Genomic DNA, 17,420 nt, shown 5'->3' with positions numbered 1-17,420 from the left:
TCGGAAAGTGAAGACGAGCATTTACCAGGGGAAGTATTGGGAGCGGCACAAAATGCTGTCCCCAAAAAATCGTCGAGACAGTACGAGATTGCCTACAACGAATTCGAAGGATGATGTAGTTCGAAGAAACTTCAAAAAGTGTTCGAAGCGGTATTACTGGCATATTTTGAACATAAAATTAATAAAATTAGACCTTCGACGTTATGGTCAGTATATTTCATGTTAAAAAAGTACAGTGAATGCAAAAAAAATGTAAGTATCAGAAAATTTCCAAAAGTAATACCATATTTGTAAGGCAAATCAGCTGGATACCGTCCGAAAAAGTACAGAATTCTAACGAAAGAGGAAATTGAAAGATTTTTTCAAGAACAAGATTTCTGCTAGAAAAGCAAGGTTGGCAAATATCATGATATTTATATAAATATCAAATATATATCTTGACATATATCCGATATATATCAAGTCTTGATATTTATTTTTTTTTAATTAATTAGTTTATGTATAATATTATAGTAGCGAAATAAAATTAAGAAACTATTTAGGTAAATATTTTTATTCCAAATATCAAAAACAAGAACGAAAAAATAAATATAAATTCTGAAACTAATAAAAAATATTTACGTGAATATTAGGTACATATTACGAAAACTAACCAATTTACACCGTCAACATAAATTTCATAAATGTTAAAATAAATACAAACACACCTGCTCGAATTGACTGACACCTGGAGAAATAATGAAATAAAAATATTCATTCAATTTTAGTTTGTTGAATAATTCGGGGAATCACATAAATAACACGTTTGTCAACGATTAGTATATGGTTTTGTTGCCATCTGTTAACAGTTTTAGCAACTTTAAACCAGTACGAATCATTATTTAAATTTTTATAAATATCATGATATATATATATCTAGGAATAAATATCGTGATATATATCAATGATATATATCGTATATATATCATGCCAACCTTGTAGAAAAGGTAATTCAAATATAAATCAATCGATTTAACTAATTTTGGACAACTTTTCACGTCATTTTAATAATTGGTGTTTGTGGAACTGAACGATCGATGATATAGAAGACAAAAATTCAATAATTATTACAAGAATTCCCGATTCTAATACTCGTACTCCGAGATGGTTGGAACGGAACTTGCCAATAATTCAACGTGCACAGTAAACTTAAACAATTACAGCAGCAGCCTCATTGAACACCCAGAACTAAAAGCTACGATAACTGACAGCACTGGATCTGGCATAAATTTAACTCCCTGCAATATCGGCACTTTCAGTTTACATGTAGTGCAAAATAAATTGTAATTAGTTAAAACTCACTTTGTTAACAGATAATTTAATGAAAATGTTGACTTTTGATGACGGTTTTTGAAAAATGTGTTTTTGTTAAAAGTAGTTCAAATGTACCTATTTTGTACTTTGAACAAAATGGGATTTGAACATAAAAGAAACTGTTTTATACACTCACAAGTATTAAAATTTGTCAAATCACCTTTAATTATTATTAATTTATAAAATGTGTCACGTTTAAGGATTATTTATCGGGATGTAAACGGAAAACACAGCCGTGCAATACCATCGAAAGGAATTGAACGAGTTCTTTGCAGAAACAGTTAAGGTTATTGATTTGGAAGAAGGAAACCTTTGCAGACAACAATTTTAATTAATTTTCTTCAATTTAAAAATTTTTGAAATTTTTTTTTGAATTTTCTAGTCGATAGGAGCCATTTACGCCCTTTATCCCGTCACAATTTCAATGACTTCTATATTCTTATGTACAGTGTGTTACCGATAAGTATCAAATTTCAAAAAAATCAATATAACTCAAAAAACAAAAAAAAATAAAAAAATAAATAAATAACTAAAATTATGTAATTTCATTAATATCGGGAATGATACTTACCTTTATTTTTGAGCGTAGAGAACCCTTTTAAATTTTTTTCTACTACTGCAAAAAAATTTGGACGTTTTTACTCGATCTGTAAAAGAAAACAATCGAAAAATTCTTAAACGTCTTTATTGAAGCCCACTTCATACAAAATATACACGGAATCCCAATGCCACTGCAGTAATACTGTCCAAAAAAACAAAAAGAATCCCAAAAAAAAACTAAAAATGTACAACATCCGATCCCTATTCCATCAAAATCTCCTCGATCGTCTTATCGTCCCGTAACGGGCTCTGCGCCAGACTCGGTTCGCTCTCCAAGAACTGCCTCAACTCCGACTCCAAATCGATATTGGACACCTCGGGAGGATTCACCTCCGGCATGGGCAACCCGAGAGCCTTCCTTATACCCGGAACGGGCGCGATATCCCCCGGATTCACCCGTCTGGCTATGTCCGACAGGTTTTCCGTGATGTTCTCCGCTATCTGCGTCTCCTCCTCGGAGGGTTGGGGGCAGTTGTTGAGCTGGGGCGGTAACGGCGCCGACAGGCGTTGGTACTGAGTCTGCTGCAGTTTCTCCAGCAGCTGGCACATGCTGTCGAGGCGTTGCTGGAGCTCGTGGCGCTCCTCCGACATGCGGATCTCGTCCTCCATGTTGTCCAGGAAGTTGACGTCGATGCCGAACTCTGAAACGGTCAAATTCGTTTCGGTTTTAACTTACTCAGTGTTTCGAAATGTTGGAGGTGAATTTTTACAAGTATAAATGAGAATAATGGGTCAATTCTGCGATTTTCTGAAAATTTATAATTCTATAAACTACGATTAACCTGTAAGTCATTAGTCCAGTCGGTATGTGTTTTAAAAGTATGGATTTTTCTTATAGTAACGCTAATTTTTTTTGGAAATAGTTCTAAATATTATGTAGAATGATAATTACGATCTGCGCCCGAAAATGTAAAAAAGAAATTTAAAAAGACGCATTTTTCTCCCTTCTTTCATGTATAACTCGGAGCATATTGACATTAGAGAAAATAGTCACAGGAAAAGTTTCATTTTGAGATTCTCTTCAAAATAAAAGTGGTCCGAAATTTTTACATGCATTATTGTTACTGCAATACAGTGTAGAAAGAAAAAAAATTGTGAAATAATATCGTTTTTTCATGAATTTATTTCGGACCTTGACTTTAGAGCAGCCATATAAAAAGTATGGTTTTGAGTACTTCGTGATATGGTAGTACTGCAGAAATTTTTTCATCGAAATCGGCCGGATAGATTTCACACAATTCAATTGTTAATGTAAAATACAAAATTATACTTATTTTTCAATTCTCTCTCACAATAAAACCAATGATTATAACGAGCGTTCAAATAAAAACGTGGTCGAAGTTGGCTCTGACACATTGGACGTAGGGAGTAGCTTATAGCGACCAACTTAACCTCATTTCTCAACGAGCTGTATAGCAGCTGTCAGTTTCAATAACGTTAATGACTATATAACTTTATTTTAAAGAATAATCGTGATAACAATAACAAACAATTAAAGGAGCTGCGGAAAGTGTCCCCCTCCTTGTTATAACAATAAATTAAAGCAGCTGCTGAAAGTGTCCCCCTCCTTGTTCCAAGCACTTTTCACACCTGTTCCTCAAAGAATTAAAGACATTTTCTAAGATGCTCGGGGTATTGTTAATTTCACGAATCTTGTCTATAAGTCGAGCCTGCAGATGGTTTAAATCAGGAATAGGCAGTTCAAAAATAGTGTTTTTAAGGTAAGGCCACAAAAAGAAATCACACGGCGTAATATCACATGACCTCGGTGGAAATTCATGTTCAGCATTGAGACTTATTAGTCGATTTTGGAAAACTTCCCTCAACATATTCATCGTCTCGCCTGCCGTATGTGCCCTTGCGCCATCTTGTTGAAAGTAAAAGTTTGTAATTTCGTTTTCTTCCAGCTGGTTAACAAAAGGAGCGATAATTTCTTCTCTATACCTTTGCGCAGTAAGAGTACCATTAAAAAAAATAGGTCCATAAATCCTCCTTCGATTGAGAGCACACCAAACTCCAATTTTTTGAGCGTGTAGAGGGCCCTCGACAAAAAAGTTATCTGGTTTTTCAGAAGACCACATTCTCATATTCTGTGAGTTTACGTAACCACTTAAATGAAACCAGGCTTCATCAGAAAAAAAGGTGATATTATGAAGTTCACCGTAGTTGTTTAAAAACCATTCACAAAATACAGCCCGTCGCGGAAAATCAACTTCATGAAGTTCTTGCTGACAAGTTAAACGATAGGAGAACAAACGCAAATCTTTTTTTAACACTGTGTGGCAGGTACCGACTGATACTCCCACCATTTGTGATAAAACACGTACAGAAGTTCTTGGCGCATTTTCCATTATTTGTTGGACATTTTCTTTTAATTCTTCAGTCCGCTTTTTAGGTCGGCCGCTTCCTTCTTTTCTTGTTACACTGCCCGTTTCACGAAAAACATTAACACAACGCTGAACTGCACTTTGAAAAATTTTGTACTCAACAACGCCGGGAAATTGATTTTGAAATTCTATGAAACATTCCTCAATAGAATACTTCCATATTCCATCAATCTTGCGTCCATTTCTAAAGTAGGACTCTATGATAAACACTTTTTGTTCTTGAGAAAACACCATTTTAAACGCTTTTTAAAACGAAAATATTCAAATTGATAGCGGCGATATAGCGCTTTGACAGATGACGTTTAAGTTCATTTGCTATACGCTACGCCCTACGTCCAAATTTTCAGAACCAACTTGACCACGTTTTTATTTGAACGCTCGTTACATACCCTTTGCAGTCTCAACTATCAATCCCTATTTTAGCAACAATTAGAATTTTTTCAAAATTTCTTCGAAAAAATATTTATAAACTTTTAGAGCTGGAGGTACCGTATTTGCATATTCTTCAAATGTAATTATAGGATCAAATAGAGGAAGGATTGAAGAACAAAATGCATTTTTGATCTTATGGATACGATGGATCGTCATCGAGATATGAAAGTTCAATCAAAAGTGATTTTGATTGTTTGACGCAAAGACTTTATAACTATGAAAATTTGTTTAAATCGGAAATGTATTTTAACCGTTTTGATGCAAAAAAGATTGATACATTTCACGGGAATCGAACAGTCAGAACGAGGAGTGGGGGGACTATGCGTGTGGAGCAACATAACTCGCATAAGTTCAATCTACATTTTCTCAGCCTCTGCAACTGATAAATAGATAATTTTTTTTTAATCGATCGAAAGCAAGGTCTATTCGAATTTTACAATGTCGAATCAAAAAGTCAAATCAAAAGCTCAAATTTATATGCAATGTAAAGGACATATTAATTTTGAAATTTAAAAAAAATACAAAAAAGCCTCTATTTTTCAAAAACTACATAGTTTTCATTCATTCTTTCTAAATTCTTAAATACAATTGTTCAATTTTACAATGTCAATCCAAAAAAATCTTCAAAATAAATGCTAATCTTGAAATGAGCAATTGTATTTAAGATTTTATCTCAATGAAAACTATGTAGTTTTTGAAAAATAGACGCTTTTTTGCATTTTTTTTTTATTTCAAAATTAATATGATCTTTATATTGCATATAAATTTAAACTGAAAGATTTTTTGAATTGACATTATAAAATTCGAATAAATCTTGCTTCCCTCTATCAATTAAAAAAAAAATCATCTTTTTATCTGTTGTAGAAGCTAAGAAAAACTCGATTGAAGTTGTTTGAGTGAATTATGCTGCTCAGTTTGCATAGTCCCTCCACTCCACACTCTTTTACTCTCTGTTCGATTCCTGTGAAATGTATCAATCTTTTTTGCATCAAACCGGTTAAAATACATTTCTGATTTAAACAAATTTTCATAGTCTTTGAGTCAAACAATCAAAATCACTTTTGATTGTTATTGTACGGTACGTTGTTTTGCCGTAAACTCACTTCAACTTTGAGCTTTCATATTTCGATGACGATTCATTGTATCCACAAGATCAAAAGTGGATTTTGTCTGTCAATTCGATTGATAGTTGAGACTCCAAAGGGTATGTATAAAAATTGGGAGCTTAAAATAATCATTGGTTTTACCGTGAGAGAGAATTGAAAAATAGGTATGTAATTCTGTATTTTCATAATTAACAATTCAATCGTGCGAAATCTACCTGGCCGATTTGGATGAAAAAATTTCTGCAATACTACTATATCATGAAGTCCTCCGAAACAATATTTTTTCACCGATTTTTTTCGGTCTATATTGTATTGCAGCAACAATAATACACATAAAAATTTCACAAAAAGAACCTAATTTGTTTATAATGCAATTGTGCAAAAAGTATGCATCGGACAGAAACCATCTTGCGCACGATTAAACTACATATTATTATCTGTCATTTTCCGCAAGATTGTTTCTCCAGCTTTAAAGAGTGACCACAAAAATCGCCCGTTGTTTCGCAATTCGCAGAGAACTAAAGAAAATAGATAAAAATATGTTTTTGGTCTCAAATTACTCGTCGTAAAAAATTAAGATGAGCTTCGCTTTTAGTTTTTTGAAAATTTTCAAAAATCACCCTGTTTCGGGGTTGAAAAAACGCCCAAAATGAAGAATTGAATATTACCAATAAATATAAAAACTATTAGCATGTAAATTTTTCTATCGAATGATTCTTGATACAAACAAAAATTTATTCTCATGACTGAAATAAGCATGTTGAATTAGAAAATCCACCCTTAAGCGTGCTCAGGGGGTGGAATCATCCCCAAAAATAGAGGATATCAGAAATAATTGTTAAAATTGCAAAAAAATATATTAAGATAATTCATAATTCATGGTAATAATAGTTTTTATATCAAATGGTAATATTCAAATTCTTCATTTTTGGCATTTAATCAACACCTAAGTAGGGGTGATTTTTTTAAATTTTCAAAATACTAAAAGCTATACTCATTTCAGTTTTTTTTACAAGTAATTTGCGACCAAAAACATATTTTTATGTAATTTTTTAATTCTCTGCGAATTGTGAAAAAACGGGGAAAATCACAGGTTTTTTGCGGTCACTCTTTGATGGAGTTATGAATTTTTGAAAAAAGGTCTATTTTAGAGGTTTTTCCGGATTTCCTCTGTAAAAATGGAACCTATCGAGTCGCACAAAACAAACCATTTTATAGGTTTTTTATTTTCTACAAGAGTCCTATAGAGAGCAAGACGATTCCATAATTATTTTACGAGATATTATAAAAAAACCGCAAAAAAAATTTCATTTTTTTGCGGTTTTTATTGTTTAAAAAAAAATGTATCACGATTTTGCTGGGGAAATTACTTGGGTTTTCATTTAATAAGTATTTTTCAAAAGGCAATACATGAAAGAGTGACCGCAAAGTTAGCCTATTTTCTCACCCTTGCCAGAGACCTTAAAAAAAATTCTAAAAATATTCTGTATTTGTCAAATTATTGGTAATGAAAAATCAAGATGAGCACATTTTTTAGTGTTTTGAAAAAAGTCGAAAATCACCCCTAATTAGGGGTTGATATGATGACGCAAAACTGAAATGTACGAATAATATCAATAAGAAATAAAAGCAATTCTTATTGTATTTTTTTCTATAAAATAAAGTCTTACAAATAGGAAATAATTTATTTTCATGATTAATGAGGGCGTGATATAGTTGTAAGTCCACCCTTAAATTCGCTAAGGGGGTTAAATCATCCCCTAAATGCGGAAAAAATAAAAAATTACTTGAAAAATTGTGAATTGTGGTGATTTTCGACATTTTTCGAAAAACTAAAAAATATGCTCATCTTGATTTTTCATTACCAATAATTTGACATATGCAGAATATTTTTAGGACTTTTTTTAAGATTTTTGACAAAGATGAGAAAATAGGCCAAAAATATGCTGTTTTTGCGGTCGCTCTTTGCTGTAATATATTTAAGTGTCCAAAAAATCTCTGTTGGTTGGCCTAATTACTAAATAAAACATCCATCCCGTAACAGATACCGACTGGACTAAATGTATTTATAGAATTGTAAATTATGCAATTCTGGAACTATTGTAGTTGGAGATGCAAATGAACTACTATTTTGCGGTATCATTGTACATTACGCCTGCTGTTGCTCAAAAGACAAAATAATAAAACAAGGGTGTACCACAACGTAGAGTCCTAACCACTAGACGACCACAGGGACCGCCTAGCCGGGTGTCTTGGCCGGCAGATTTCGGCCTGCCGAGGCAAGCATCACGGACCCAGGCTGGAATTTGGATGGGTGACCTAAGGCAGGCTCGGGAACGTGGCTGTGGCAGCCTACCAGAGACCTGGGTCGCCCAACATTTGCCGCATGCCTGTGGTTCCCGATAAATGGTAATGAGAACAGAGCAAAGAAAATCTCTGTAACTCAAGACCATGCTATCATACATAAACTGTACGAGACTTTGCCACCAAGCCACCCGTGCAGTAAATAGGATGGTTTGAAGAAAAGTACTCGAGTAATGAAGGAGGGTGTACAAGGGGCCTAATAAGGCCTAAGTGACGCGGTGGAAAAACAATTCCACCACCTTCCGACATACATACATACAAGGGTGTACCACTTTGCTATTATTTTAAGAAAAAAACTAGACATTCTAAACATTCTATGAAATTATATCGAAATAGAAAATAGAAACAGAAAAAACATTTCTTGCAACAGACAAACCAAACTCACCTTGCAAGCCCTTCAACTCATCGACGTTCACCTTCACCGCATCGATCGGCTTCACTTCCAACATCGTCTTGACGGCGGCCTCCTCCTCCCTCAAATTCTTGTTGTCCTCCAGCACCTTCTTGGTCTTGGAATGATCGCCACCCGTCAGTAGGTCCAATAGCGAGTCGACCAAATGCGTGGCGTAATCGGAATCCTTCACGAAATCCTGCACGCTCTCCGCGTACTGTACTGCCGTGTCGGACCCGTACGTCTGGTAGACGAGATCGCTCTCCTCCTTGCTGAGATTTGAGAAGGCCGAGTCGTAGCTGGGGGCGTACGAGCCAAAAGCGCCGTAATAGAGGGGCTTGACGGGCTTGGCGATGTTCCGGCGGTCCTCCCGGAAGCCCTGGAGCTGACTGGAGCCCTCGGAGAGTTTGCCGCAGAGCTGGCCCAGCAGGACGGGGCGTTTTCTGGTGCCCGGGATGACGCCGTCCCCGCCGACTAGGACGTTGAGGTGGGTGGTGCCGTCCTTCTTTTGTTTCAGAAAGCCCATGCCCGGGCCGCCCCGTTTCAGCACTGAAAATTGGATTTTTCACTCTTTAAATTGGCGTATTCGAGTGAATATACTCTATTTATTTTCTGTGCAAAAATATTCCAAATGAACGTAATAAGCTGATAAATAAAGCCAAAACCAGGAACGTTTAGCGCATTTCGTGTACATTTTTGTTACAAATATCCAGGAATATGGTTAATTTTGCATACTGCATACTTGTACCAAGTATATTGAAAAATCTCCAGAACGAGCCCATATTTTGATGAATTTCTCTTTCAAATTCGTCGTGTATATGATTTTGCCAAATGGCGACTTCTATATTATAAAAAAACGATTCCACCCTAAATGGGACCTCCCCCCTCCGAATTAGTAACATCCTAGTCAGGATCAAGGTCAATTAGAGGCCAGATTGAGAGAAAGTGCATTAAATCAAAGTGTCTCGGTGTTTAGATTTTTATAAGTCGTTAAGGCCGAATCGGAGGTTAGTTTGTCTGTATCAGGCCATTTTAAGGATGTATCAAGGTTATTTCAAGGTCAAACTGAGAAAAAACCAAGCAATCAAGTCCCACCACATATTATACAGGATTTTGGGGTTATTGAGTTTCAATCTGAGGTCAGTTTGTTTGTATAAGGTTATTTGAAGGTCGTCTCAAGGTCATTTCAAGGTTAAGTTGAGAAAAACCAAGCAAATAAGTCTAACCGCTTGTTATACAGGTATTTGGAGTTTCTGAGTTCAAATCCAAGGCCTGTTTATCTGTGTCAGGTCATTTGAAGGTCAGTTTAAAGTTAACCCTGGAATCAATTACCATTCTTATAATCGCTGAATCCGAATTCGAGGTCCATTTATATGTATTAATAAAGGTTCAAGGTTGATTTGAGAAAAAGGACTTCTGGTAGGGTTGGTGAGAGACAATTTCAGACCCCTCAGTTTTCGCTAAAATTGTTGATACTAAAAATAGGTTATTAAAACCATTCGAGTTTAAACAGAGCTACGCAAGGTTTAGGCAAGTTCATCTTCTGAAGGAGCAGATCTTTTATCTCAAAAACTACCTATTTGACACAAAAATGACCTTGTGTTCAAATTCAGACTTCAAAAACGATAATTGATTTCTCCGTTTTTTTTTCAAATGACCTTGAAATAACCCTCAAATGACTTGATGCAAACAAATTGATCTCGGATTGGAACTCAACTATCCCAAAAACCTATCTAACAAACAGTTAGACTTAATTGCTCGGTTTTTGACCTTGAAGTGACCTTGAGACACCCTTTAAATGACATGATATAGACATACTAATCTCGGATTCTAACCCATTGACCCCAAAATCCTAACAAGTGGTTGGACTTGATTGCTCGGCTTTTTCTCAATTTGATCTTGAAATGACCTTGAAACAACCTTAAAGTGGCCCAATAAAGACAAACTAACTTCCGATTCGGAATCAGCGACCCAAAAAACCTGAATACCGAGATCTTTTGATTTAATTCCCCTTTTTTTTTCAGTCTGACCTCTAATTGACTTTGATCCTGACTAGGAAGGAGGGGGGGAGGTCCCATTTGGGTCGGAATCGATTAATTATTGGATATAAATAATGAAAAAAATAATAATTTGGACACCAAACGTATTGCATTATTGATGGAATCATGTTTGTATTCATAATTTAAATGTTACAAAAAGATATTTTACTGAAATCATTCAGTTTCCCTCGTAAAATTATGCTTTACCGACATACACATTTCTGAAACCGATTAAAAAATCACTTCTAACTGTAATTTAAGGAGGATCGGATGCTACGAAAAAATGCAGCCGATTTCGTATTATTTTTGCAACATGAAATCAAATTCTGTGAATTATCCTCGAATTATTTATCGATTTGTTACCCCGCGTCCCGCTTCACCCCCCGATCCTCGTTAAAGGAGACAAATCGAAAAGTACTCACTCAGCTTCGCCCTGGCATGCCTCGCGGCAATCTGGGACTTGGCGAGGATCTCCTCCGGGGTCAGCTCGTCGGGTATCGCCTCGAACTTCGTGGCGGGCATCCGCCTCTTACCTTCGTGGACATGGTCGCTGTCGTCGTGCTCGTCGTGGTGCTTGTGCGCCCTCATCTCGGCGGTTATCTCGAACCCGACGTCCTCGCTCGTGATCTCAGGTACCAAGTTCAGCATCCACCCTAATTTCTCCGGCACCATTATCTTCATGCCGGCCTGCAGGAGCTTCTTGCTCGCCTTGTAGTAGACAGTGTCGACGTGGTTGTATTTCATGGCGTTGGTGCACATTAACTTGAAGTCCGCTACGAATTCCTACAAAGGATAAATGAATAAAACGAATGTATAGTGCTCAAAACGCTTACGTCCAAGTGAGAGTATTGGTTTTCTTCTATTTTCTGGCGCATAGTGCTGAAATCCATGGGATTCGTGATGATGCTCGAGTAACCGGGGGCTATATTATCCGTTACAGGCCACGCGAAGAAATTTTGAGGGTCCTTCTTCTCCAACAGGCCCAATAAATGGTCCAAGCCCTTCGATAAAGGAGTGCGCTCCTGCAGTTTCTTTATAACGCAAGTCCTCAGTTCACGACCAGGACTTCCGATTTGAGGGTAAACACTTATCTCATCTAAAAATAACAGTGCTACAAACAAAGCATGGATTATTACAAACACATCCTTACCTTCCCCGTCCTCCTCCCTTTTGCGCTTCTTGTCTTTGTGGTGGTGTTTGTGCTTTTTCTCACGGTCCTTGTTCTTGTCTTTCTTCTTTTTCTTCTTCTTGGACTTCTTATGATGGGATCTGGACATGGCGAAGTAGGGATCGTTAGGGTCCAGCTGCATCTGTTGTTCTTCCATCCCCTCGCCGATCAGGGGCAGGTTCTGGTGGAAATCGGCGTTGTGTTCGGGGGTCGCCTGGGAGCCGACTTTGAGGATCAACTTTAAACCGCCCGGTTTGTCGTCCTTCTCTCGTTTTTCGCTCTTGTGTTTCTTGTGCTTCTTCACCAAGGGAGAACTAGCCGGCGACGACATTTTGACTCAGAAAAAAAAATATATAAATAAAAGCCTAACGCAGTTGTTCCGTTTTCGAGGTTAAATTGGCAACGGTTGTTTAGGGCTGCCAACCTGACTGCTTCAAATATTACCAACGGGTCGATAGTAATCACCAAATTTGAAAAGAAAACACAAAGCCAGTGTTTTTAGAAAATCTTGCTGACAAATATTGATACACATAATTTTTTATCTTTTAGTATTAATACTTACGGAGAATACACTGATTTAACGACTTTCTTGATTTGTTATTTAAATTGTTTAATAAATAATAACTAGACTTAATTAAAAAACCTGTAAAATTTATTTTTGAAATCACAGAGCACCTATGTTTGAAATATATAAGAATATGAACCAATATGAAAGGAATACAACTAAAATTACTAAAATTTATTGAAAAATAAATAAAGGAACCAATTTACTGGATATACAGGGTGTCCAATTCATGTTTCAAAAAAACTTGTGTGCAAGTTCCCCATGGGAAAATAATAGGGGTAGTTCATGTAAAGTTTTTTTCTTAGACGCCCTGTTTTCGAGACACGGTGTGTTGAAGTTGTTACTTCCAAATGGTTTTCCTTAATTATCTTTAAATCGGCTAAAGATGAAAATGTTAAAATTTGTACACGAGTAAACATCAACTGTGCGTTAAGAATAATGTGCAAACGGTTTCTTTCTGAAAAGCAGTGTCGCCGATACAGATAATTGGAGGGTACAATCGAAAAAAAAAAATTTAAATGTCAAAATTTATTACATTTCTAAACGGTACTATAAACTCTAAAGTAGACTGCAAAAAAAAGGTATACTTGTCGAAATTCGGTAGCATGTACCATTTTCGAGAAAAATGATAATCAAATAATTAGTCAATGAATGAAATAATTGATAACACTGTATTTATCAGGGAACAAAAACAGATGAGATATAAAAAATTAAAATAAAACTTTTTATCATCTGAAAAACGTAGCATTTGCAGATTTATGCTCATTCATTTTGTCAATGGAATATTGCAGTACCCTGTATTTTTGAAATTTCAAAATGTGTTGTGCTTCTTTGCTCTCTTTTTGTTAATTATATAAATAAACACAGTATTCTTATGAAATGGTTTTAATATCTTGCCAAAACTAAATCCCTTCATTTCTTCTACATATTATCAAATAATTCATTTTTTTAACTGCCTTAAACTCTTTTCTACGCCGTTACTGGGCAATTCCCAAACTCGATTTATGTGCACGCCTTTCAATGTAGTGTTGTTATCTTCTTAAACCAACTCTGTGAAGCCATCAGAGGGTATAGAGGATAGAGAGCGAAACTACAATGGAAAATAACTTTATAAAAGTATATTACTTTTATATGACCTAGCAACATGTTATTTTTAGTCATCACATTTTTTTATGTTCACAAATTAAAGCTTATTCTTTGCAGGATTTATTAAATATTAACTAAGACTGATCGTTACCAAATGTACTGTACCGAAATTTTTTTAAATAATTTCTTTCTAATTTTATAAAAAGTAATTTGATATTTGAAATATTTTTATTTTATTGCACATTCAGTTTCCCGATTTTTGCATAACGTTTTTACTGGTATCAAAATAGAATTTGTACAATAGCATTGGGATTTACCGTAAACTCGAGTTTAGTTTAAAGTGATCTTCTGTGCATTGTACAACCGTATAGTCGTTTCATTGTTTAGTGACAGTATGGTGTGTTTGTGTATCTTCATTGTAAATTTCGACCTGATATGGGAAAAAAGAAAGACTTCTGGCGGCTAGGGGATGTAGTCCGATCAAATTAGATTTTTACGTGCCAAAATAAAATTCTGTAAACAGTCACGTAAAAATTAGGAAAAACTCCGTAGAATTGAATCGACTACTTTATCCCGGCTGAATGGTAGAGCTTTATTTTCAAACTGGCGTCTAAAATTCGCAAAAAATAGTATTTTTCATTTAAAAATAAACAATTTAGAAAAAAAAAATGTTTTGGACAAAAGTTGTAGAGCAAAAATTTTGTGGCCAGCCCAATGTCAATTAATAACCAAATGTATTAGTTATTGCAAAAAAACGGCCAAAATTCGCATATTTCTAAAACTTCAATATATTTAAAACCAAGAGATTTTTTTTACGAAACTTTCAGAATCTGTAGTCCTTGACAAGTAGAATAAGTCCATATTTGTAAAATTGCGAAACATTTGATAGTTTTTGCAAAAATTGGCGTTTTCGAAAAAAATAATTTATTTTCAAGTTTCAATAAATCATACAGTAATGTATTTTCTTGACCCATCTTGGGCTTAAAATTTCCTCTACGAGTTATACTTTCCTGTGCAAATTGTGCGCGTATTGCAAAATAATTGAAAATATGCGAAAAATGTACCGAAACTTTGACTTCTTTTTTTGCATCGAAAAATGTAGATCTTTTTGTTATTGTTGAAATTTAATCAAAACGGCATTATTGCTATTTGAAAGCTGACATGTTTTCCCAGAATTTGAAATTAAAAAATGTCCTGTGACCAACAGGACCCGATAATTTTTATTTTTTTCAAAAAATCGCTACGACCTCGTTTAATAATATTAAGGTCTGAAATTTACACATATTGTTGAATGCTTCTACTTGATATAAAAAATAGTGCACAATGATTGACCTTTTTTTTTTACAGTAAACTTAATTTTGTTGGGCCCCGTAAAATGTTCGTTCTGCTCGATACGTTGATGCATGTGGTGGGGGAGAGAAAGACTGTGACTCAGTGTTGTCAGCTACTCAGTTAGTGCTTAGCATGCCTGCTCAATTTTGAAAGGTTGTTAGTTGTATGGAGCGGAGCAAGCATTTTGCGGGGTCCAAGAAAATTAAGTTTACTGTTTTGCTGAAAAAAAGAGGATCAATCACTGCGGACTATTTTTTTATATTGAAGTAAAAGCATTCAACCACATCATGTGTAAATTTCAAACTTTAATATTAATAAATGAGGTCGTAGCGATTTTTTGAAAGAAAAAAAAATAAATTTCTGTTATTCTTGTTGGAATATTTTTATTAAATTCGTGAAAAAATGTCAGATTTCAAATGGCAACAAAGCCATTCCAATTATATTTCAACGATAAAAAAAAGATCTACATTTTTCAGCCCAAAAAAAGNGCTTAAAGTAGCCTCATGTTTTGAAATGCTGTTTTTATATTGTTTACTTATAAGAGAAATGGACCGAGAAATTGAAGCGGCATAGACAAAGACGGATTGTCGGGGATTAAATTTTAGCTACCTGCTACAATTTAGTACAACCCGGTCACACAAAGTTTTTTTAAAAGTACACCTCATCTATACCGATATAACATAATATAAATATATTGAATATAAGCACCAGTACTACATTTATTTACGATTTGCATACATAATGAGCTTTTATTACTATCTTTCATTTCTAAACAGACTATAGCCCGATGTCAATTGATAACCAAATGTATTAGTTATTGCAAGAAAACAGCCAAAATTCGTATTTTTCTAAAACTTCTATATCTTTAAAACCAAAAAAATTTTTTTTACAAAATTTTCAGAATATATAGTCTTTGACAAGTAGAATAAGTGCATTTTTTTAAAATTGTAAAACATTTGATAGTTTTCGCAATAATTAGCTTTTTCAAAGAAAATAATTTTTTTTCAATAAATTATACAGTAATGCACTTACTTGACCCATCTTGGGCTTAAAATTTTCTCTAAAAGTTGTACTTTTCTGTGAAAATTTTGCGCGTATTGTAAATTTCAAACCTTAATATTAATAAATGAGGTCGTTGCGATATTTTGAAAAAAAATTTCTTGGTTATACTTGTTTTATTTTAAATTCATGAAAAAATGTCAGCTTTCAAATGGCAATAAAGCCATTCCGATTAAATTTCTACGATAAGAAAAAGATCAACATTTTTCGGCCCAAAAAAGAAGTCAAAGTTCCGGTAGATTTTTCGCATATTTCCAATTATTTTGCAATACGCGCACAATTTGCACAGGAAAGTGTAACTCTTAGAGAAAATTTTAAGCCCAAAACGGGTCACGCAAGTGCATTACTGTATTTGCAAAAACTATCAAATATTTTGCATTTTTACAAAAATGCACTTATTCTACTTGCCACGTATTAAATATTATGAAGGTTTCGTAAAAAAAATATTTTTTCGCGTTAAATATACAGGGTGTTCCACCTAAGAGGGATCCTTCTAACTTTGCAACTGTAAAATTTATAAAAAAGTGGTTTTAATAAAAGTTGTCTGGAATCATTTGGGCCACGTAAAGAAAATACAATAGCTTTACAGGGTGTTCCATTTCGCGTGGCCGCTACATAACTTTCTTATTTTAAATGGAATACCCTGTATATTATTCACATTTAATAAACTCTACCTAATATTAACCAAGGAATACTAAAATGAAATAATATACAGGGTGTTCCATTTAAAATAACAAAGTTATGTAGCGCCCACGAGAAATGGAACACCCTGTAAAGCTAAAAATATTTTTTTTACACGGCCCACATGCTTCCAGGCAACCACCATATTTTTTTTATAAATTTTACAGTAGCAGAGTTATAGAAAAATCCCTCTTAGGTGGAACACTGTATCGAAGTTTAAAAAAAACGCGATTTTAAGCCCTTTTTTTTGCAATAACTAATATATGTTTATCAACTGTCTTCGGGTTGGGCCTAAAATTTTTGTTATAAAAAGTTCAATTTTCTAAAATATTTAGTTCTTATTTTTAATGAAAAAACTGTTTTTGCAAACTTTGGACGCCATTTTGAAAATGAAGCCCTAACATTCAGCTGGGGTATAGAATTTTTCCTTATTTTTACGCATCTTTGTTTCCTGAACTAATTTTGGCAAAAAACGAGGCATTTTCGACAATTTGACTGACCTAATGAAAATAATGAGTAAAAAAAAATTAATTTTTCACAACGGAATTTGACAAAACAAATTTATGATGTGCGTTAAAAAGGTAGCTTCCATATAAATTCTGTATAACAGATAAAAACTTACTTATTTTTTTAATTGTAGTGTTGCTACAAGAAAAATGTCATTTGGAACAAACAAAAGCAACACGCCTACTTAAAACATTTATTTACAAAAATACGAAAAAATATATACATTTGAGTGCAGCTATTTGGGTATCGGGCAGGTGATATTCTTTTCGCAATTCGGGCACAACCCGACGACATCCGAGAAGAACCGCCTCGCATTCACGGACATCAACCACTGAAACAAAAAGAGCAAC

General features: G+C 34.5%; 2 protein-coding genes across 6 annotated transcripts in view; both read right to left on the bottom strand.

The window, feature by feature from the left end:
• Nucleotides 1–2,021: 2,021 nt before the first annotated feature.
• LOC108904600 (bromodomain-containing protein 7) lies at nt 2,022–12,299 on the bottom strand. The gene is made up of 5 exons (XM_018707220.2): nt 11,823–12,299; nt 11,506–11,768; nt 11,095–11,455; nt 8,628–9,182; nt 2,022–2,594 (listed from the first exon to the last, which is right to left on the bottom strand). The coding sequence occupies exons 1-5, from the start codon at nt 12,169–12,171 to the stop codon at nt 2,155–2,157; spliced, it is 1,968 nt and encodes a 655-aa protein (XP_018562736.1). The 5' UTR covers nt 12,172–12,299; the 3' UTR covers nt 2,022–2,154.
• A 4,956-nt stretch (nt 12,300–17,255) lies between these two features.
• Nucleotides 17,256–17,420, bottom strand: part of LOC108904602 (E3 ubiquitin-protein ligase FANCL) — a 146,924-nt gene continuing 146,759 nt past the window's right edge. For all 5 annotated transcript variants that reach the window (XM_018707223.2, XM_018707222.2, XM_018707224.2 and 2 more), the window contains one exon: nt 17,256–17,401. In XM_018707223.2, coding sequence (XP_018562739.1) covers nt 17,306–17,401 — 96 coding nt within the window. In that variant the 3' untranslated portion in view covers nt 17,256–17,305. The remainder of the gene's footprint in view (nt 17,402–17,420) is intronic.

The sequence above is a fragment of the Anoplophora glabripennis genome, unplaced genomic scaffold (genome assembly GCF_000390285.2).
Source record: "Anoplophora glabripennis isolate ALB-LARVAE unplaced genomic scaffold, Agla_2.0 scaffold294, whole genome shotgun sequence".
Lineage (NCBI taxonomy): Eukaryota > Metazoa > Arthropoda > Insecta > Coleoptera > Cerambycidae > Anoplophora > Anoplophora glabripennis.
The sequence above is the reverse complement of the archived record's forward strand: the minus strand, read 5'-3'. Positions and strand labels throughout refer to the sequence as shown.